At 44.7% G+C, this 23,549-nt stretch overlaps 1 protein-coding gene across 2 annotated transcripts in view; it reads left to right on the top strand.

Annotated features, from left to right (window-relative positions):
- GRIP2 (glutamate receptor interacting protein 2) overlaps nucleotides 1-23,549 on the top strand; it is a 285,002-nt gene that overhangs the window by 136,438 nt on the left and 125,015 nt on the right. Inside the window, exon 1 of one of the 2 annotated variants that reach the window (XM_005432534.4) lies at nucleotides 460-634. The exons of the other annotated variant lie outside the window; for it this stretch is intronic. Within the exon in view, the coding sequence (XP_005432591.2) occupies nucleotides 484-634 (151 nt within the window). The 5' untranslated portion in view covers nucleotides 460-483. Of the gene's footprint in view, nucleotides 1-459; nucleotides 635-23,549 lie in introns of those variants that run through there. 2 annotated transcript variants of the gene reach the window in all.

Raw genomic sequence — 23,549 nt, 5'->3', positions numbered from 1 at the left:
GCATTAGCTATTCCTAATCTTTGAAATGAAGCCAGAATTCTTTAAGAGTCACTGCTTTTTCTAAGCTGATGCTGGTTCTTTTGCCTGAGGAGCGTTTGAAATCTGCCAGAATGCATGTATTGTTGAAAACAGAAATTGAAAACCCTGTACGGGATCTGCTGCCCCTGTGAGTTATGAGCTTTCCCAAGTCATCAGGGAGACGAAATGGCTGCTTTCGTTGTCTGCAAGAGCTGTGGATGGACAGAGGCAAAAGAAATCCTTCTCTCTCCTTCCCCCCACCTCCCTCCCGCTGCCACCCAAAACTCTTTCTTTGGGTGGAAAGAAGCTTTTGACACAGAGGCGTGCATGCATGCACACACAAGCGCTTTTGTGCCTCCCAGTGACCTGCCTGTTTCTGGCTGTCCCTCCTTCCTGGGGAGCTGGAGCTGCTGAGATACAGGGGTTGGGGAGATCCCGTCCCCCTCTCTACGGCTGTGAGACCAAATGAATAAAGTGAATAAGGTTTTGAAGATCCTTAAGAAGTCATCGAGGAGGAGGAAGAGATGGAGAGACGAGCTGAGGGTGGAGGAGGAAGGGGAGAGCCATGAACTCTGTGACCCGGGTGGTTTGTGCCGTCTACACCTCTGTAACAGTGGTAAGGAAACAGGAATGCTCCTGCTCGCCTGGAGATAACGTGCCTGTTTGATATCCATTGCTTACGTGACAGGAGAGCTTCCTACAGCCACCCACCGCTGTCATGCTTTTCAAGGGCTGAAAAATATTGGTGGGAGAAGGAGTAAGGACAGGGAACTGGGACTCCTGCATCTCCTTTATAAACCTTCCCTTGCTTGTGAGGATGGCATTTGCACAATTGCGGAGTGGGGACAGCAGGGAGTCATCTTTGCAGTGGGATGGTGTCCTTAAAAGTGCAGGGAGAACATGTAGCTCATTGAGATTTTTGTTGATGTGTTACTGTATTTTGAGATATTTAAGCCTTGATGTTTATTACGTATATTTGTGCAACAGAAAAGGAACGGGAAATGGACAGATTTAGGTTGCTGTTTTTCTGAGGGATGTCTTTGTCTGCAAAAGTGTGCTGTGGCCAAAGTTGGTCTGGACCCAGGTCTGTTATATATCCACGCTTATCTTTCAAGTAAACTGTGCCACGGCTGCAATGTCATGGAAAATTATCTGGTTTGGTCTATGTATTAAAAAAAATCCAAATGAGAGAAGCCCAGAACATGAAAAAAGGGCATTTACAGCATTCACTGACATGTCCCCAGCATGCCTGAACTCTCAGCCGGTGGCTGTGACCCAGCAGAGGAAAATGTGAAGGGCTGTGCACTTGGCCATCAGGCTCAGCTTCCTTCATTCTGCATTGCCAGCATCCAAAGGATATGAAATGCTAATGAAACTACACTTAGGATGAAGCTTACACTCATGCCTAATGTAGGTCACTGTTCTTTTCACTGTTACATTTGGTAGTTTGTTTGCAATAGTATTGTTACAGCTTTCGAACGTTTTAAGGACTCTCACTCTTTCTCACCCACCTAATTCTGTTGAGCCACTTTTCTGACCCTGTCCTGGAGTGTCTGATGGGCCTGTTCTTGCAAGACCCTGGGTGGCTGAAGAGCTGATTTACAGCCTGGGGCACAGAGATGTTATTGAACTTGCCCAGGGCTGCAGAGATCGGGGCCGGACAGGCCTGAGCCAGTGCCTCAGTAAGCAGTACTGGTGACTGCGCTGCTCTCTGCTGCAGCTCCTATGTGAAAAATGCTTTCAGCTAAAAATCTGCATTGCAAAGGTGGGTCAGGTCAAATGGGTGAGTGGTAGAAAGGCAGCAAATACTGAGGTGAAGGTGGCACACGCAGTTCAGACTGTCCCTTTTGTGCTTTCATGTGTAATGCCTTCTTTAATGACACCATAGCAATCAGATCATACCCTAGCATGTCTTGCCACCTTTTTCTGTGACCTGGGTCAGGCCTAAAGCCAGCCAGCTTAGGGGGCGTTTAACCGGGCTGCCCATGGCCCCAGGGGGATCCAGCCACCAGAGGATTCTTGAGCAGCTTCTTTCTCGGGTCTCTCTGAGGTTTCCCTGCTTCGTTCAGTTATAACTATGGTGAGAACTGGCTATCCTTCCGCCCTGGAACATCTTTGCTTGTAGGATTTGGTTTCATTAAATTTACTCGTCCATTCATTAATTCTGCTTTCAGTTGCCCAGACTTTCTCCTGTCTTACCTCCTCAGGGTAGTTCAAGAGCCTGAGGTATGTTCTTTGCCACCATTTTTCCAGTGAAATGTACTCAAACATTTTTGTTTAATCTTGTCATTATATTTCTTACCTCATCTTTAGTTAGAAATTGATCTACAGGTAAAAAAGGAAATAAAAACCTGAAGTTATTTAGGTATCAGAAAACAAGGAGGAAGTAGAAAATGTTAGCTAGCCCTAAATTGACAGTTGTTATTATTGTTAACCTTGTGTGTATTTTACTTTATCTTTTTAACAGACAGTTGTTACCTAAGAAGGTTCACTCCCAGCCCTTGAGCCTCCCCACTGCCTGGGAGTGTGGTCCCATCAGGGTTGAGTTTGACATTCAATCCACATCCTTCTAACCATCTGCTCAGCTTTTGGGTGCTGACCTGAGAGATTGAACGCTTTGGTTATTTTTTATTTATTTGGTTATTCTTTTTGTCAAAAGCATGACACATCTTTTGAACCTGTAGTTAATGCCAGCCTGTGTGGGCAATACTTCTGTGGCCTGGGTCCATCTCAGCTGGATGTACAGCATGGACCTCTCCCTCTGAGCTATGTGTCCAGGCTGCTTAGGAGGGAAAGGAGAGGAACGGGTTCTTCCCAACCTGAAATAGACATCTCACACCCCTGGGATGAATTCTCCAGACAGTCTGTTCCTTTCTGTTGACCGTAAGGGAAGTATAAGTGACTGACTAAGATGAAGATGTCTCTCATGGGTTGATTTCTGTGTGGCTTGTAGGGTTTTGGGGGCATCAATGTGTGACTATCTAAGAAAGTTTTGACTTTACTGTCTGGATATGCTTTAGGTGAAGAGCCCTCCTTTCACAGTCTCTGCTACTTTGTAACAGTTTGTTAGCCTGAGGCTTTGTAAAAAGCTGAACCAGTGGATTTTTTCCCCTAAATGCAGGATAGGTAGTGGGTTAATTCCCCTTCTGCCATCTAGACAACAGTGATGGAGATGGATTGCCAGGAAAAAAAAGCATCTGTTAAGGTAAATGGGGAGAAAAACAGTGCATTCCTGCAGTTGGGTTCTCTGCTGGCAGTTATTCCAGCCGGTTATATCTCTACAATAAAATGTAAATGAATGCAATCATTTATTTTGCAGCCTGGAGGCCTAGTGGTATGAAAAGATAAGAGAGCATTTTCCATTGTTTATATGGTGGAGGTGGCTCTTCTGTGTCTGCTACTCTCTCTCTGATACCTTGGCAGCATCTAAATGTTGCCTTTATTATTAAAAACACATATATGGGAGTCTAATATCTTAAACAGATTAGCATGGTGTTTACAGAAGCGTCAGCCAGCCCCCACTCCCCGCAGGCTCTTGGCGTTTGTGTCCCTTCTTCAGGAGTGGTGCACAGAAAGCAGAAATGTCGTTGGCTGGCCAAGGGCTGGTTAAAAAGCAGTTTGTGCAAAGACACAGGGCAAGGAGCAACGGGCCTGTGACGTGTGTGGTTGTGGCTGGTCAGAGGGACGAGCAGAGGGGCTGGGGGATGCGGGCGAGCTGCTGCTCTGGAGGCTGGAGAAGGGGAACAAAGGGAGGTGGAGAACAATAGGGCACAGCAGTGGCATTGTGCTAATCTCTGATTGTATTTAGGCATGTTTAATTGGCCTGTCAGTTTTTCACATCTCATGCATTTTTATAAGGATTCCTCTTTGCCTCTCATTTTATCTTCTTGTAGCTCCTTGGATTTCCCTACGGACAGTCTCTCTGAATTTCTTTTGTTTCATTCCCATCCCCCTCCCCGTTTCAGAGCAGTGCTGAGTTGCCTGGCTTTGTGGTGTGTAAGTAAAGGCAGATTCAGCAAAAGGCTGTTTAGGAAAATACCACATTATCCTCAAGAGGGGGAGAAATTTGGTATGGGAGGGGGGATTTCAGCGACCTAGGCGTGTGCTATCTGTCATAGCTCTCTTTGCACTGGACTAGGGCTCTGAATTTAAACCCACATTCCAATCATGTGTTATGCTATGGGGAATTAAAATTTATACTGGAGTTTTTTTGATTTTTTTTCCTCTGGTCCCTCTGAAAGCTAAGATATATTTATTCTTCTGATTTTCCACCCATTATCAGCTACCTTAGAAATACAGAGCTACTCAATTTCTAGGTTAAATAAATACATTCAGAGGGATGTTGCTCAGCCTTTCAGATCATGTGATAAACTCCTACCCTTCCATTGCTAAGTGATGCCAGACCTACTTGCTTCATCCTCCCACAAGAAATCCCCCAGGCACAAAATTATGAAACCAAGCCATCCTTGTAAAGCCACTGGCTGAGCTCTCCAGAATTGTTCCTGCATTTCTTGTGGCTTTGAAGTTCACAAGTGATGGGGCTTGGAGTGATGTGAGGACCCACAGAGATGCAGCCCTGGCAGGTGAAGGAGATCAGGAGCTGCAGTGATCATTGACAGTCTCCTCCTAGAGCCAGTGTTGTCCCACCTGATCCCTGGGGTGAAGACAAACATCTTCAGATAGGTGCTTGGCCCAGAGAGGGACCATACCCACAAAAGAGTCCAAAACTACATGGCCAGGCTGTCGAAGGGTTTGGGTGCTTTAGGTACCTTTGGGCCTGATGAAGCTTGGTAGCCTTTCAGAAATGTCTCAGCATCAGGATTTGGGGACAGGTGCTCTGGACATCATGGGGCAAAGCTTATGAGGAGCCAGTGGGGTATCCCAGCCTCTGGGCAGCAAAGGAGATGCAAAGAGCTGCAGGTGGTGGTGGTAGAAACCAGGAGTAGGTATCTCAGCCTTGCTTGCTTTGGAAGAGGCATCTGTACCTCATGCCAGAAAAAAAGCAGCTGCCATAAGTTCCTCTGTGTCCCATCAGTGGGCTTGTTTTCACATGGCTTTTATGCATTTTGTGATGACTGTTTGGTTTGTGACAATTTATTGTCCTGCAGGGTTGTCACCTCTCTTTATATCCTATGGGTCTCGCTGTACAGCAGTAAATCATTGCAAAGCTGATAGTTTAGTTTCCAGCCATAAATTCAGATGCTGGAAAAAGAAATTTATGTATTACTATGCCTCTCTTTGAACATGGCTGTTCATAGAGCTCCATGTACCCCAGGTGTGAAGACATTGTTTGGTAAAAGTGGTGATAACTAAAATAGCATCTTGAGGAACCTCTAAATAAATGTTTGCCTTTTTTATATGGGAATACAGGACACGAAGTGATTTGGACAGGGCGATACATTAGGGAGGGGGAAGGGATAGGAAAGGAAAAAAGGTCCTTCACAGAGCATCTGTATGAGGTGGGGTGTATGTGTACTGCAGTGTCTTGTGTGGTCTGGGGCCAGTGCTGGAGTCCTGCAAGCAGCAGTCAGGAAGCTGGGGCTTAACATGCTGCAGGTCCTGGGACAGCTCTGAGACCTGCCACCAAGGGTTCTGCTAGTGGGACCAGTATTGTCACTGATGGAAAAGGGAAAACCCAAGGGCAGAGATCAGTGTGTGGCTGGGAAGAAGTCAGGGTTAATAGCACTGAGGTTGTAGATAAAGGCAAAGGATCCTGAGAAGGGCAATAGGCTGGAGACTTGAATAATCCTCTCTCTGCCTGTGCCCTGCGGTAGTGAGCACACTGTAAACGAAGCAGTGATTAGCAGTTATGCTCGTATCACAAGATAGAAAGTTGTCTATTGAGCTAGAAAGAGTTGCCCTTTTTCAACCTTTGGAAGTGATTTCCCTTGTGGTGACCAGCAGGAGAAACCTGTATTTTCAAAGTGGAGCCTGGTGCCCTTTCAAAGCCCTGACACCTCCCATCTCCCTCTGCTGAAGGGATGGTGGGGCTGTGTTATTTGTAGCTCCTCCTGGGCACCCCGCTTGCAGGTCATGCAGTGGCTGCGGAAGGGGGATTGGTAGCGTATACCGGAGGCTTAGAGGTGGTTAAAAGCTCATGAAGGGTTATGGGATCTCTAACTTCCAGGAACGACAGAGAAAGCTTTTCATCAAGCAGAATCATTCTATTGTAACCCAACATAAAATTCACTGTGAAAATATTCAATTTCAACATTTTCAGCAATTAAACCCTTCATCCAGACTGTTTGGTGCTAGAAATTAATTAACTGATAATATCCTCTTTAGAATAAGGACAAATGTTTTCCTGTCTTTGCTGAAGGCTAATATTTGCAAAAAGAAAAGTAGATGAGTTCCTTAGATCTCCGTAATGTTGCCCCAATAAATATACTTCCTTAGTGTTAAGCTTTCCATCAATTTCTGCCTGCCTCTTTCTCACATTTCAGGTAATGCTAAGCACTAGAGAGTGGCTAAATCAAAGCTGCAGGTTTCAGCTTTTAGAGGACTGGTCAGATTCAATCCAGTCCTTCCATCTTGGGGTCACTTGTAATAAATGCCAAGGAAACGGCTAAGAGTGAAAATGTGTCATGGGACAGGCAGTCTTTTTCTTCAAGAGCAAGGAACTGAATGTTTATATGGTTAGAGATGGCATCCGTACCTCACCTGCTTAGCAAGTAGTTGCAAAAGCTGGGTAGTTTAGTCCTTTTTGCACCTGGATCTTGAATTAGTCTGTGGCTGAGACAAGCACAGGTGAGCCTAGAGGCCAGCTGCTTGATTTCCTAGGGAAGCAGATGTACTGAATTAACTTCTCAAAATACTCTTTCGTGCTTGCTCTGGTGGCTTGTTTATAGTTGAATAATAAAAACAAGTAAGCAGAGCCAGGCTCCTCTGATCCATCCGAAGCCCCACCAGTATGGTGCATTGACACTGACTTTGGAGCAAAGTGTTTTCCTGCTCATTCATCTGATGATGGGTCAATCCATTAATAAGGAAATGCAAATAGAGAGTGGGAGTTTCAGGCTCCCTGGCTATAAAATGCAGCTTTGATATTGTTTTTAGATGTCAACATAAAATATAAGGTATAGACTGAATGGTAGCCTTTGTGAAGGGCCGAGTTTGGCATTGCTAATTAGAGAAATGAATGTGGCAATTCCTTGGCGAGGGAAATGTAGGGTAATGGGGTAGGAAAGTACTTCAGAAATAGGGATGATAATAAATAAAGTCTGAAAAGAGTAGACATGGGAGCTGGAGTTCTCAGTCGCGCTTGGACAACAAAAGTAACTATCTCCCTTAGTGGGAAGCATGAAATTGACGGTAAGTGCTGTTCAAAATACCACCTGTCAGTGAGGTTTCATCCATTTTTAATTGTGCTATCATAATGATAATTACTATGATTTAGACATTTCCCAAACAAGTTTCTAGTTAATTATGGGTGCGGTCAATTCTTGGAAGAGTGGGCCACCGCTGTGGTGGTGCAGCTCTGGGTCTGATAACCGTAGGGGCTGGCAAATCTGCACCCACTGTCAAACAGGGTAAGAAAATCAAGCCTTGTGTGAAAGGAAAACGCTTAAAGTAGGAAAAATTAATGATGAGTTTCCAGATGGATGTATGCATTTAATTAGGGCTGGGCTCAGTTCCCTGTTCTGTGGTTGGCTCCCAGTCCAGTACTGGGCAAACCACTGATGGGCAAGTTTTCTGCCAGAGTAAACTGGTGTGGCTGTTCTGCAGACAAGAAAGCAATGCCAGTTCTGTGCAGCAGTGGATGTGGTCATTAGATTTGATGGTGGACAAGGATAATTTAGCTTGATGTCCTGTAAAAACGCAGGCCAAAACCTTCATCTGTGTATCCCTAGTAACCTGGATGAGACCAAGGCAAACCTTCTGGCTGGTTTTCTGGAAGGCAGACCTCTGGTTTTGATTTAAGGAGACCAGAACACACATTGTGCTCTTTCCCCAAGTAATTTGTTCTTGTGAGTGAAACATGTTTACTGCTGTTATTTTGGAAAAGGGATCTGTATTTTACAGTTAAAAATTGAGAGAATTGCATTTCTCTCAGTCCGTTCTTTCTCTGTCTTCTCTGCTCAAACCGCACTCAGTGTCATACAGGAACATTTGTACAATGTAGGCAAAATGAGCCCTCAGATGAGGTCTGTATAAGCAACCATAATATTGGTGCACTGTATTTAATGATAATAATAAAATTCAATTTCCTGGGTCCTTAAGACCTCTTGAACAGTCTACTATTGATTAATAATCATGTAACTTGGAATTTTCAATCTTTGGCTTAAAATACAAAGAAATTTTTTTACTGGATGCTAAATATCAGTAACAGCAAGCCTACCAGCATGAACATGCTACTTTAAAAGGTGTATGTATTTCTTAGAAGAAACAGTACAGATTCTGCATTATTATTTTAAATTTCCTAATATAACCCATCTGAAGTGAGGCTGTTTAATGTCAAAGCTAAGCTGCATGTTGCAGGCATGGCAGCTTTCCTATCATCCTTTTTGGGGCTGGGAAGACCTAAGGCACTCTGTAACTAACAGTTAAATTTGTGTATTCTCTTTTAACTGTGCTCACAGTAAGAGACTGCAGCTGGCACTTAAACTGGGTAACAAGAACCTGCTTAAAAAGGGAAATGACTTTTGGCCTTTGGCATACTAACTGGTCCCAGGCTGTTACTAGTTAATTGCTTCATTAGCACAACAACAATGTAAAATACAGTGAGAAGACTGTCAGGAGTACATACATGAAGGCTTCCTGTGACCCCTGTCTAGGCGAGCATCTGCAGTCAGCATTTGCAAGAGGCTTTCGTTCTTCTAAGTAATTTGGCAGTCAGAGTGAGTGGCAATACAGCACATGGAGATAAGACTATTTTAATTTCTTGCTTCAGGAGACTCAGCTGTCTCCTTGGAAAGGCTGGTGCCTTGTCCATGGATTCACAGATTGAACAAACAGACTGTACCATTTAATTATTAAAGAACAGCTTCAGCATTTCCTGGCAAAACTCTGGTCTTCGGCTGAATCCTGGCGACAGTGTTCCACCTGCAGCACCACGCTTCTTACCATGAGCAATAGGCAGCACTGCTTTGGTTGCTACTCTTTGAAATAATACAGCTCTCATAGCCTCATTTCCAAATGTATACAGTGTTTTCTTGCAGTTAACTAGCTGCTGTTATTTACTACTATTGCAGCAGCATTTCCCATTAGAGACCTGACTTCTTTTACGCACTGTATTGTGCAGAAGCAGGACAGAAGGATGAGCTGAGAATCAAGCACCTGAGCTTTTGGTTTGCTGTAGATGGTGATAAGACTGCAGCATCACTACTGAAACACTACCAGGGAAGTATGTAAGAATACTTTTACGTGTGAATTGTCAAGATGTTCATGTCAGCTGATAATAATTACAGTAGGAGGAGATGTCTTGAGTGATACTGATAGGGCTCAAGTTGAAGCTTAGAAAAGGAAAATAGATGTGAATGTTTAAATTAGCTGCCTTCTTAGTTTTGGGACATAATCCAAATGCCATTCACCCAGTTGAATTGCAGAAAAGTGCCCATAAAATCCTACACATTCAGCCTTCCTGCCAATCTGGGGTGTGAATTATTATGGAGAGGACAACTAGGAAGACATCACCAGCACTAGCTTTCACCCCTTGCCTTCACTTGCCTTTAAATCATCTTCCTTGATTTCTAGTCATAGTCTAATCTAGATACAAACCTTTAGCATCTCAGCGGATTGGGTTGGAGGCACAGTCCCCACAAGCATTCCTTTTGAAACTGGGACCATGGAGCTTATGCACAGCTGCATTCATGGTCCCAGCAAATGCAACGGTGAGAATGGGGATTTCTCCAAAGAGCCTCTTGTGGGTTTCTTGAAGCTGATGCTATAGGCAGTCGAGGGTCGGGAGAAGTTCTAGTTCAAGGAAATAATTGTATATAGCCAAAGAGTAAACATGGCATTGCTCATGACAGCCTTCTGTGAAGCTGTTGAGTTTGTAAAAAGTTGCACAGGATGTTCAGAGCATGTGTCAGAAATCACCTGAGGATGCAAAAAGTAAGAAGGGTTTTCAAAATACCGAGGGTGAAGGTTAATGACTAGCCTGTTTGTCTACTTAGCTGATCGCAGTTTCGTGACACTGTCACCTTCATAAGTTATTGTCAGGGTAATTAAACCTAATAGTACCACATCAAATTCCCCCCCCCCCCCCCCCCCCCCCATGTTACTTCATTGGGAGGCTGTAGCCTTGCACAGGGGAAAGCTGTGCCCATGCTAATTAGGACCAGGCATGGTACCTGTAAAGCATAATTTAGATGGTTTCCTTTTGGGAATTGAGCTAATTGAGCATGGTTTCAATGAAACTGTTCGTCGTTCATGCTGTCACTGGGATCATTTATTAAGGGTAATCAGTTAAAGCAGTACAGGTGTCAGTGTGGGCAGAGCATCTCTCACAGACGTTTGTTACTGACAGTGTCAACACATGAGGAGAATGAAGCCTGACTCCCTGCCCCGAAATAACAGCATTTATTAGCAGCATATTTGATTTAACAGGCACTAAGAGGCAATAAACTTGGATCCTGAAGTCTGTTCGGTTGCTTTGGGGAGGGGGTGAGCACCTTCTGGCTGCTGGCTACCCTGGTGCTGCTCGACTTTACACAGAGGATACGGGTATTTCTATGGGAATTTGCACATCAGGAAGGAGAGCTCCATTGCTAACACGCAGCATCCTGCGAGTCTATGGGATATCTGATTTTTATAGATCAACTTCTCCCACGTTTGGTTCAAGGCATATCAGATTTCTTGTTTCAGCATTGATCCAACTTGCTTATCAAAGACAGACTTTTTGTCTCCAAATGCTTTAATGCCACGTTTGGCCAATGTTAATTGCTTCTGTGGCTCTTGAAGAGCTCCCAAACTCTTACGGGGGGATCTGTTTTCTAATTGCAATGGCTTATCTTAGCATGCACTGTGGCGTGAATATTTTTGAGAGATACCTTCGGTCTATTGTTGGTTAGTCTGTTTGACGTATTTTTACTGGGCAGAGGTATCCAAGAGCAAAACCATCTGTAGTGAACTTTGTTTATTTTGCTTTCTTTTTAAATAGAAGATGTACAGTGGTTAGGCAGTTTAATATAGTCTGATCTATAATGATGATAAAAAGCCTGTTAGCCCAGTCTCTGGTAATATCTGTTTTCACTTTTTGCATACAATGAGCAAACATGAAATGAAAATGAAAAAAAAAAAAAGAAAACGCTGCCTTTCCATAGAAATCTCTAGTTTTCTTCCCAGAACCCATTTTATGGGTCTGCCTGCTGACTGTACACATATTCATATAGAACTGAGCCATATTTAAAGTAAAGTTGGAATGTCCTTTAAACTACTGAAGAGAAGATGAAAATAATTTGAACAAATTCACAAAGGCAGTATTATCAGTATTTTTAACATTAATGTATTTAATCATAACTGTACCTGTTAGTAAGGGAAATACTGCCTTTTTAAAATAGGTTTTAGTATAGTGTGTAATTTTCAAGGTATGTATTAGACACATGGGATTTTGCATTATTATTCCTGAGGAAGGAAAAGAAATGTATGGCAACTTCAAGGAAAAAACCAAGCTAATTTAATGTGAGCTGTACTTCGACTAGTTTCTACTCCTTTGATTTTGTTCTGATATGTATTTTTAAATATTTACATGAATAGAAGACTTCTTGTCTTCCTTGCCATTTCTCTACAGTTGCTATTATAGGAAAAGTCTAATCATTGCCAGGCAGGTGAACGCAGCAGTACATACATATATTCTGTATACTGAATATTCATTAATCACACTGTGTTCTGCTTTATTTTTCTGAAACTTGGTGTATGCCTATTTTTGTTATCCTCTTGCATTATTTGCAATTGATTCTATGGCTTGGCAGAGCCACTTCAAATACCAGACATGATAAATGGTAATAGATTTCCCATTATACAAATGCTTTTTTATCCTCTTAGTTTAATTGCTGCATTTCTCTCTCCTCCTATTGTGCACTCTTGATGACCAGTGTCCCCACAGACATTTTCTTAGCTGAAATGAGGATTAGATTTATATGCGGGACAGCTGAAAACACACTTGTTTCAGTATCAAAGAGAAACAGCTGTGTTTTGATTGTGACTGGAATTTCCTCTGAAGTAAAACCAATTGTCTTGGGACATCCAGGCAATTCCCCTGGCTAAAGAAGTTCTCTGAGCCTCTCAGAGGAGGGTAAACTGGATCTGAATATTCAGGTTTATGTCTGAATATGCTTAAACCTCAATGATGAGCCTAGAGAGACAGTGAAATAGCATGATTTCTCTAGTCTTATTTGTAGACTGGTACTTCAGCTTCATGAAAGCAGGCAATATCTGGTGCAAAATGATACTTTGATTGGGAAAACTATGTAGTTCCTCTGTTACAGCCTCAGTGAAATTAACTGGAGAGGCATGCGCTCAGCAGAGGTGAGAGAAGAAAAAGCAACCTGGACAGAGCAAGCAACTGTGTGTGAGGAGCTGGGGATCAGCGCTCAGGCTGTCTCAGAAACTGAACATCGGGGGCTCTGTGTGATCTGCTCAGCCCCTTTGGGCTTTTGCAGCTGTGGCAGAAGCAGGAGAAGCCCTGTTGTCTGGCCCCATCCTTCGACCCATCATCAGCCCCATGTGCATGTTTCTCATGCAATTCAAACAAGCTCAGGCTTTTTGTCTGCTGTATGAGATATTAAATACATGTGTTACATCTAAATTTATCTTTTTAATATACCTGTACACACCTGTCAAAGCTTTCAACTGTATATTTTAAAGAAAACAAGATGGAATCAAGAAGAAAATCTCTTGTGCTGTTACGTAAAGATTGATCTCTAAAGTGCTGAGGGTTTGAGTTTACAGCGTCTGTAATTGGAATTCGTGAATTTGAAATTCAGTGTTAGCTCCTCTGAGACTGCTGTTTGTGCTGTGCCGCTAACGCTGCCACACGTTCAAAGCAGCTCACTTTTAGCCCTTTCCTTGCTGGAAAGCTTTCTGGGTTGGTCTGTGTTATATTTTCCTTTAATTCCAAACTTACACCTTCGAGTTTGAATTTACCCAACTGCATGTATCCTTCCAGCCTAAAAAGTGGGAGAGTGGCTCTGGTAAATAAGTGCAAAGACTCTGTGTCAGAGCACGCTGAGGTCAGGCGTTGGAACTGAGTTATTCTGCGCTGTGTCTCTAAGGGGTCTCCTGAAAAGATGCAGCGCCTTGCTGCCTGCAGCAGTTGGTCTGTGGAAACAATTTGAGACCTCCTAAGTCATCTGTGGGATCAGCAGAAATGTCAGCTGGAGAAGGTGCTTGGAGATCTTGTATTGATAAACTCCCAAATGTCCATCTATTAAAAGCAGCCTTTAGCCCTCAGGTATTGGCTTAGTAACGGGGCTTGTCCTATAAATCCAGTTTCCCTGTGTGTTCCTGGAAGGCACCCTTGGGCTCCCCAGGGACCATGGTAAGAAGCAGTTGAGAACTGCTTCTACCATTGACTGAATTCCCATAGAATGAAGAGTATCTTAACACACCGGGAGAGGCTCAGCTTGGTAGAAAAGGCCAACCAAAGTGCTACTCCCAGTGTGATTTGGGTCTAAAAGTCAGATGAAAGGGAGTAGGAAGATATTGGTCAGGCAGAGTTCTCAGCATGTGTCCTTCTCCCAGAATAACATGGGGATGAGCAGGGCTGGGCAAGGAAGGCAGTGAGACCTGTTGTGCTGTCACAAACTCTATCCAAGGTCCTCCCACCCAAAGAGAGTGGGAAGAGTCCATGTTCCTCTGTGTGGTTCTCCCTGACTTGGAAAATGTGCTGTGAGGAGATGGAGAAGAGCAGGAGGTGTGTCGGGGGCAGAGTGTACGCGTGTATGATCAGTAACACGTGCAGCTCAGACCTAAAAAGATCTGGGGGGCAAAGTACACCCCGTTACCATTGATGCCTCTCTGTCCCAGGGATGCAGGTGGGGGACTGCAGAAAGAGGATGGTTTGTGGAACCAGAGACACACGAACCATAGTCCTGTTTCTTGTTGAACACAGAGACAATCGTACATACGGAAGCTCTGGAGATTACCATTTTGAGGCACTATTGGGCTATGCAAGTCTGTGTTTACCCCCGCTTGAACAGACAAATGAATATGACTAAGCTTTGTAAAGACTTAGTGGTAAACCTCTGCTGTTGTTTTCTTCTGGGCATTCAAAAATCCAGAAAATTATTCCTTTGCAAATCTGATTTTTGGTGTCAGCGTGTGAGAAAAGTGAGATTGCTATCGGACTAGTAAGCTGAATAAAAGAACAAGTAGCACTGTATCTTCTCAGCTAGTATCTCAAATGGCTATTCCTTGGGTAGATTTATTACACTGTCTCTAGTATATTGTATATGTATTTCACCCCACTGTGCCCCCTGTATTTGGCAGGGGGGGACTTGGGGACTATGAGCTGTGTTTTCTCATGGTGTGACCCACAGGCTTTTGGTTTTTCATGTCCCCTTAGTCACCAGACCTGGCTGGACAAAGGGACCTCCTTCCTTTTAGGTGCACCAAATTGACCCTGTCATGCTGGCTTTGAGTCATTGCACAGGTCCTTCAGATTCCTTTCTACCCCACAGAGTAGGCCCTCCTGAACGTTGCTGGTCCTTTCAGGTGGGTGTGCTGGGTCTTGCCAACAGTCCAACCTACACAAACCCTCCAGTGGTATGGCCGGGAAGGAACCTCCGCTGTCTCCTGCAGCATGAGCTCCTGGTGATGGTTTGTCTTGGGCTGATTTCTCATGGGGATCCAGTATGGCCCTGCCAAGAGTAAGGCATCCGTTTTGCCTTCCACTAAATTCCCTGGTAATTCTGCCCAAAATAAGCTTGGTGTTTTCTACTACTTGATAACCCTTCCTGAGAACTAGTTGTATCCTAGGGTGCTGCCTGGGGCTGCCCGCTGTCCTCTGCTGTATGCAAGAGCTTATAAAAACAAAAGCTCTCCAGCAGTGTGAAGGTGCAGCCCTGAAGTGCCCCAAGGCTGCTCCATCCCCAGCAAAAATCTCCAGTATGATCCATCATCCCACTTCATCAAGTAGGAGGTGGCACTTGGGATACATCAGGCGTCTCATCTGGGGAGCTGATGTTCAACAGGTGCCTTGTGTGTCCTTGGTATGGTGGCTTTGCTCTCAGGTCTGCAGGACGTTGCTGATGGTTTCTGCAGACACAGGTTCTTTTGCAGAAGTTTCTTTACCAGGACTTGTACAGCTGGGGCCGTTACCGGCGCACAGCCCCACAGCGCGTGTGCTGGTGCTGGGTTTCTGGTGAGCTGGTTCCATAGAATTGAGGGCTTTTATCTCCGTGGTAAAGTCTGAATTAGCTTTCTGCTGAAGTGCAAGCAGGCATCAATGTGTACCAAGGAATAGTATTACTTTGTAAATTAATATGTTAATGTAGTAGCAGATTCCCAGCCCTTAACAGCAGGAGACTGGCGATAGGTTTATAAACATCAATGAGGGATTTTATTCATCTAGGCAAGATAACAAGAACAGCCCCGCACTGAAAGTATTGGAAAGGGTCTGTGCCCCTTCTAGCTTTGTCTTTGCCATCCTCCCCCCAGAAACCCATCCCTCTCACTCTCTCTGCCACTACATAAAGCACGATTCCGTTTCACAGTAATCATAAATTAATTTTGAGCCAGCAGCCCCTTGCAGAGCCAGGCAGAGGTGCGGAGGGAGAAGCGGCACAGAGCCATGTGAGGAGCGCTGAAGGCTGCGGTCGGGAAGATGTTTGCTGTTTCACTCAAGTGTCGGCTCGGGGTGGTGAGACGGAGGAATAAAGGTACACAGAGAGTGGAGTGGCTGGCTCCTGCCTGCGAGGGATATGGAGGGGGGCTCACTCGAACCTTTACTTTTTCTCAGCTGAGCAGGAGGAGGAAGCTACATCATCCATGATTGATTTTCGCCCTTGATATGCATTGGTGGGGGGAGTAGGATTATCTTGCTTTCTTGCATGGTGTATATTTTTCAGAGGTTGTTTGGTTTTGGTTTTTTTCCTGTTGACTCTCTAGATTTTTATTCTCTCCATCTGCCATGGTTTTTATTGCAGTAAAGTAGATTCAGGTGTGCCTCAGTCTCACAAGGTTTCCCTCCTCCCATGCAGGAGCTGTTACTTTGCAGGGAGAGGCACTTGGGTGTATGCTGGACCCCACCAGACTGTTTGGGAACCCTGAGGTCTGTCCCTCCCCGCACTCCTATGAGGGGATGGGTTGAAAGGATGAGAAACCTGGGAGGATAACGGGGAGAAAATAAACTTTGAGAAGATGTGAGGAGCAGCAATATTTTAAGTGTATTTCCAAGTAATTTAATCCGAGACAGGACAGAGTGTCTGTTCTCACAGTCCTGCAGTGTTGCATGTGATGAGAAGTAAAGAAGTTTTTTGTTCCAGACTGTGATGCCGGGGTCCCTCGCCCCCCGTTTAGTTGTGTGAGTGTTAGATGGTCTCTAAACTTCTGTGGTGGAGGTTGCTGTGACTGCAGACTCCCAGCTTGCAAGGTGCTATGCAGCCAGTGTTCAGCCCCGTTGCTGTTGCCTTTAATTTCTGAAAGGTTTGCATTTTAATGGGGCCTGGAGCCGTCACTAACTGCTGGGAGCTCTGCGCTCTGTGCAAGCCCTTACTGCCAGCGGCACTCCTGCAGCAGATCAAAGTCCTTTGGTGTAAAGGAAGACAACTTGCATTTTTATGGGAACCTCTAAAGAACAACAGCTTTTAGGGGGTCGGTGTAGGATATTATTGATTTCAGGCTTCACTGAATGCATAAACTTGGTTACCCTCACTTGAGGAGAGAGAGAGACTTACTTGCTGGTGCAGGGTACTGTGTGTTGATACACAGGAGCTCTGTCGGGACACTGACAGGTTCAGAACTTTGGTAGCAAAAGGAAGGGCCTGAGCAAAATGCATGTGTTTCTGACGTGGACTAGACCTTAAGTCTGGGGCACAATTCCTGTGTGTGACTTGCCTAGTGAGTAAAAATGTGTTTGCTCATATCAGTGTTGCAATTCCATGGGACAAGCCTGAGTATAGAGCAGGAGCCTGAGGACTGCTACTCTTGCTGTTGGTTATTGGGGTGCTAAGAGAGCAAGGGAGCATGTGGGTTATGATTGCCTTACCGTGCTCCTTCCTGGAGTGTGTACAAACAGTGCTGGGCATGCAGAGGCATCAGCAAGATAGTCTCTTGTGCTCCTTGCTGCACATAAGGGCATGTTCACCCTGGGGTTACCATCCTGCTGTGGAAGCCTCAGAGCTGAGCTTATTTCAGATGGATGAATTTGTATTTGGCATCATTTGCCTTTGACAGTTTATGCTGGTGCTTCTTTCTTTCTTCTCCTCCCTGGTTTGGGGACTTCATGGGCTTTGCTCTGCACTGGAGGAGTTTCGTGTTCTCCAGCAGGATTCCCACCTTCCAGAGTGGTGGCTGGAAGTGCTTGGATCAAATGCACCCCTGGGGCCCTTCTTAGTGTGGAGATGCCAGGAGAAGATTTGGTGCCCTGTTAGCTTTTCCAGTTCTTTTTCCCTGGCATGCTTTTTTGCTCAAGCATCCCAAAGGAATTGACAATAGTATTGTAACTTGAGGGGTTTTTTCTTCTGCAGTTTTCCAGGGAACTCAGGAAAGACTGTTCTGACAAAGGGAGAGCAAGTGCATTTGTGCCTGTAAGACACTGTGAAAATGCAGCCTGAAATTGCAATAAAGGTTAAAGAAATGATATCCCTGTACTACCTGATCAAGTTTCAGTAGCCTTGGTTGACATATTTGGAATTGACTTAAATCACCTGCATTTTTTAGTGACAGATTTAAATGTGAGAATCACTAATCCAATGCTAAATTGTACAGCTTTGATCAAGGATTAAACTGAGCTGGAATTGGCTTTTGGGAGTAGAGCTTTGAAATGAACAGCCAGAGAGACACGTTGTTACTAGTCTTCTATATTTTGGGACAGCTGATGTTTAAAGTGCATCCCCAAAAGATTGAGCAAAAATACATGATGGCTAGGCACTGTTGCTGCCAGAATGAGCCCATCGTGACTGGGCAGCAACCAAGGGCAGGAGCTGTATGAGTTATGCCAGCAAGTAATGAACTCTGCTGTATTTCCCATCTGTAAATGCTCAAAACCTAGCTATCTGTTGCATCCTAGGAGATGGTCAGGCCTGATGAAATAATTTGTTATTTGGCACTAAAAATCCCCACTACCTTTGTTTTGAAGAGAGAAAGGATGACATAATGAAGGATTCTGCAAAGAGATGTGTGAAAGAGGGTGGCAGATACCCCAGCCCAGGTATCTGTCTGCCCTCTGGTCCGGGCATTGATGTGACCCTGTGTCCCAAAAACACGAGCTCTATGCTTGCTAGGGGAGATACTCCTGCTAAAAGTTGATTGTCATTTAATTGTAAGGTAATTTGTTCAGATCTTAGCTATGGTGGCTGCCATTAGATTTATGTAGTTTTAAGTTTAAACTCTGTCACAGAAATGAGGATCGATCTCCCTGCACTAATTGCTACACTCTACTTCATCACGGACCCCTTCCCACAGGCTGGCACTTCTTAGGTAAGCTTTCCCCCAATTCTTTGCTTTCTGCTATATTTTCTTTTCCTTCTCTGAAACTCCAGCTGCTCCTCCTCAGCTAATCCCCTCACTTCAGAGAGAAATTCTTGCTTTTGGTCTTCTTAGATTCCCGCTTTCTTTCTCTCACTGAGCCCTTGAGCTTTTCCTGGCACGGGGAACACTCACAGTTAATCCAGCAGGCATTCATTTGGCTGGCCAGGGGCAGGCAGCGCTTCCCTGCCCTTGGCTCTGCAGCTGCCTTTGGCCAACATCAGCTCATACAGCTGTAGGGCTCCTCGCTCCTCTTCAAGGTCCCTTGATCCTCTGCACAAGGGGCTATTGAAACCCCCAAGGAACGAGCAGTCACTTGTCCAATACAGTAATTAAAATTTCCTCAGTATTAGTGGGTTTTTCCACTGGAAAAGCTAAATTACACTCACAAATGCTGTGGATGTAATGTAGCAATGCCTGTTCGAAGGGTCATGGCTCCCTGTGCCTGTGTTACTACCACGCATCCCGCTGCTGCGATTTCTATATGGCCATGCCTGACGTTCAGCTGAGCTCAAATTGGACTGTTTGGAGAGTGGTGGCTGGTGGTTGCCTTCCCTGCTAGACCCAATTACTGCAGCAAATCAACTGTATATTATAAATAAGTAAACAGAAGTGGTGGAGATCCTAAATCATTAACCAGATACATGTGTCTGCCTGAAAAGTAGCAAATGAGGCAATCTGAAGGCGCCCTCACTGTTTCTTCTGCTTTCCAAAGCCTGAAGCCCAAGGGAGAGGATGCTCTGCAAGAGCTCGTGAGACCAGGAGTTGCCAGAGCCACCAGCAATACACACAGAGGGGCCTGGACCCCCCTGCTATGGTGGAAGAAAATACTTGGTTACTTGGTGTGAAATGCTGAAGCTTAAAACATGTTTACTTTTGTCCACTCTTAATTTTTCCAAGTATGTGGTATGAACAGTGTTAGAGTACTAAAAGCCATTTTACTGTTACTTTGTCAAAAGTAATTTGGAACATGCCAGGCATCAAAATTTTTAAAAGAAAATATATGTACTGCTTTTCTTACCTCTGTGTTTTTCAGCCTTTTAAGCTTCACTGAGTCATGTTTACTACCTTTTTTCATTCTTTCTTTCTTTTTTTTTTTTTTGACTAGGTGCTTTCTTTTACTTTTTTTTTTTCCTCTGTTGTGTTTGAATGGGAACTGAGAAAATAAGTAAGCAAAGAAAAAGCATCCTGAAAACCCCAGGAAGAAGCTAGAAGAATGCGTTCAGAAAAACTGTCAAATAGCATAAGACTTGCAATAAAATTTCCAGTTTTAGCACAGCAGCTTTTATGCGTGTAGGCATCCTGACTTGTCCTTTAGACAGAAGTTAATGCGTCCTGTTTGGTGTAGGAAGATGTTCAGTTTTATTTCCATGTTTTTGTTGTGAACAGTGTTGTGGAAGTAAATCCCAGGAATCAGGAACAAGCTCTTGTGCCATGTCACCTTGTTTGCTGTACTGCAGTATCACACCATAAAGCATCCTGGCCACATTTCATAGCAGGGAGTGTTTCTGTGACAGTTCACCAAAAGATTTGCTAGCTGCACAAAACCAGGGATGTTTTGGATCTCTTGTTGACGAGGAGGGGCGAAAAAGGGTAAGCAGGTAAATTGTTTCCATCCTGTGGTGTGGTGCCAAATCCAGGGTGCCACACAGTGAAGTGTTAAGAGTGCAAAGTCCTATGGAGCATCTATTCCTGGAGGTGGCAGCAGTTGTTATTACTGCATTTATCCTCTAGGCCTGGAGTAGCCAGTAAAACAAAGCAGTTTTTATTTAGCACATGGGCAACCAGCACACAAAGCCAGGCTTCTCCCCAGAAAGCAGCTGTGGTGGGGAGGTTGAGCCCATGGTCTCAGAAACCCAAGGCTGAGCGCGCCGCTATAGCCCTTGCTTGGCCACCTTTTCTTTAGGATGATAGCTGCCTCCTAGGATTTATCCTCACCTGCATGTTTCGTAGCGGAGGACATCTCTGAGGCTGCTGCAGTGAATATTTATGGGGTTGTTCCTTCTGCACCAATGAAAGCTGGGCAGTGGTGAACACAGGAAAGCTCCCTAAGCCCAAACCACCGAGCTGGCAATGGCTGTGATTCCTCTTCTGTCGGCGTGGCTACAGTCCAGCCCTTTCAATATCTTATAATTAATGATTGGGCATGTTCTATTTATGTCTCCTAATGAAGCCCATTTTTCAGCCTGATGCTGTAGCATCCCCAGTGACTGTCACCTGCTCTGAGCGCTGCACAGCTCCTTCAACCTCAGCTCATCCCTCATCTTCCTCCCAGGCTCCACCAGCACAGAGGATATTGGTCTCTTAGGGTGGAGATATATGTGTGTGTATATATATCTCCCAAATATATATATATATATATATATATATTTATACATATAAAGCGCCTATCGCCACATTGAATGAAAAAGGGCCCTTGCAGCCCAGAGGTAAGTGATAAATCCTTGCAGGGAAGCTGGTGATCAAGACAGCGTCTCCAAGGTGGCATTAACCCTTCTTGCTGAAAAGGTACAGTGTGTGCTGGTATCCCAAGGGCAAATCCTGCCCAGATCCCGTGTGTGTGCTCTGTTGCAATAGGAGCGAAAGCCCACCTTGACTTGCTGTGAATACATTAAAGAAGTGCAGCCACATTGGCCCATGCAACAGGCATGCCATCCCTTTGCTGTGGTGTGCAGTGAGTCCCAGGCTGTTTCTGGAGTGGCTTGGAAAATTTGGGCTTTGTCCCTAGATGTAAACTACTGCAAAAAAGGGGTAAATTCCTTGTGCTGCTTGTGCATGCCCATGCATCCTTTCTGTTTTGTACATAAAACAGTGGGGGTTTTTGTGTATCTGTGTTATTAAAGCTAGAAATTGGGGTTGGGGACTCTTGATCCTTCCATTTATCTTATTGCAATTAACAATTTGTGTGTGTTGGGGGTTTTAATGGGCATTTATTTCCTCTGTAATGACTGTCCTCGCTGTCCCAGTTGAGAATCTCACGAAAAGCCCAGGATGGTGAGAGCAAGCACTGGGGCACGTCAGGGCTAATGCAGGCTGGCGGTGCTTGAGAGGGCCCACGGACAGGAACAGTGAGGGGACACTGCTGATCAGCGTGGGAGTGGCGCCGGCAGAACCATAGCAAACCGAAAAATTAGATTTTTAGACTGACCTGATTTCTCTTTGCATAGTGGGGATAGCGTTTGCCAAGAGATGGCTGATATTTAGGTGGCTAAAGGTGTAGATAGGTGCTGACTGGAAAAAACAAAAGAACGAAAGAAAGAAAGAAAGAAGTGAAAAACCTTAAAAAAAATACCCAAGCTTCCTAAATATTTCCATTGTCTGATCCCTTTTCATTTCACAGCCTCTTGGGAAGACAGATGGACTTGCAGCCCAAAGAGGCAGGAGGTGTTGTTTCTGGCAAGGCTGTGTGTAGCTGGCAGAGGGGTTTCTGTACCTCAGATAAGGACACTTCCCACCGTGTCTTGATGACCAGCAATTTCAAGAATTGGGAGGGAGATTTCTAGAGGTATTCTGAAGCTAGGAATTAACACCACCCTAATTCCAGTAGACACTAGGAGCCTAGACCAACTCAGAAAGCTGTTCCTTGATTCCCAAGACACTTAAAAACACCCCACCCACAAATCCCTGTTTCTTTAAACATCTCACTGAATGGGAAAACCCAGGTGTTTAGGTGTCGTGTGTCCCCCCCCCCCCCCAATTTAGTTGAACTGCTTGTCTCAAACTTTTTCTTTTTCAGTCTATATGACTATTGTCACCAGAAATGGCTTTCAAAATCAGAAGAAAGGCAGTTTCTGCTTTCCTCAGGGAATACATAGATAATGGATTTTTATTATTTCTTTAAAATAAAACTAGTTGTTGGGTTTTTGATACGTTCTCTAGTGCCTGTGAGCCTGGGACATGATCTGCACATGCTTTTTCTGGGGTGAGTAAATGGCACAAGACCGCAGCTCTTGTTGGTGAGGGGTGGCATACGGTTCCCAAATAATGTGGAGAACCCCTTCCAAAGATAACCTGGCCCTTTACTGCTGCGTGAGGAGACTGCCAGACCTGTTACCTGGCTGTAATTAGGAAGCAGAGAGCCTGCTCAGGAGTTGAGAGAAGCCCATTAACGAGGATGGGGTAAATGAAGAGCAATGAGCTAATGGCAGAGTGGAGCGATAAGAAATGCTGGTTGAAGGATGATTGCTGCTATGGGTGATGCACTGTTTCATGGGGTGGCACCAAGGGGACAGACGTACCTCCCAATTCCCACTTCATCATCAGCTTTTGCTATCTAATTAAGATCCATGTGATGTTCTCAGGGTTTTACCTGCTGGGGTTGTTGGGTGATGGCAAACAACATTTCCATCTCTTGTGGTAGCAAGGAAGAAACATGAAAACATGGTTTTTATAGCCCCAGAAGATAAATGGTTGCCTGTCTTAGGCAGGCAGACTGTGATTTAATGCTAAGCTAAAGGTGGGAGGGAGAACAGGGAGACCTGACTACTCCTGAGCACTGATTTTGACTTTATACCTGACTTTGTCTCAGCCCCTTCCCCCGTCAGGTCTCTCATAACTCACCTCCAGGCATATCCTCCCTCTGTCCTTGGGCAATGGGTTTTTTATTGATCCTGTATTGTGCACGATCGGCAGCCTTGCAAATTAAAGGCAGAACTTGACAGGAAGACAAGGAGGGCTGATGGCATTGGGACCATTTGCCATGGCTCCGGTTGATGGGCTCCCTGTGAAGGGCTGCAGGGCTGCAGCAGTGGGCAGCCTGGACGATGGAATCAAGACCTTCAAAAGCAGTCTTGAGGAGTAATTTTAATAGTACTGGCTGTACCCTGCTCATAAATTTGTTTTTACGCTTCTCTTTTGCTGACTTAGAAATATGAACGGGGCATGGCGTGTGGGAAGTCATT

This window comes from Falco cherrug, chromosome 4 (genome assembly GCF_023634085.1).
Source record: "Falco cherrug isolate bFalChe1 chromosome 4, bFalChe1.pri, whole genome shotgun sequence".
NCBI lineage: Eukaryota > Metazoa > Chordata > Aves > Falconiformes > Falconidae > Falco > Falco cherrug.
The sequence above is the reverse complement of the archived record's forward strand: the minus strand, read 5'-3'. Positions and strand labels throughout refer to the sequence as shown.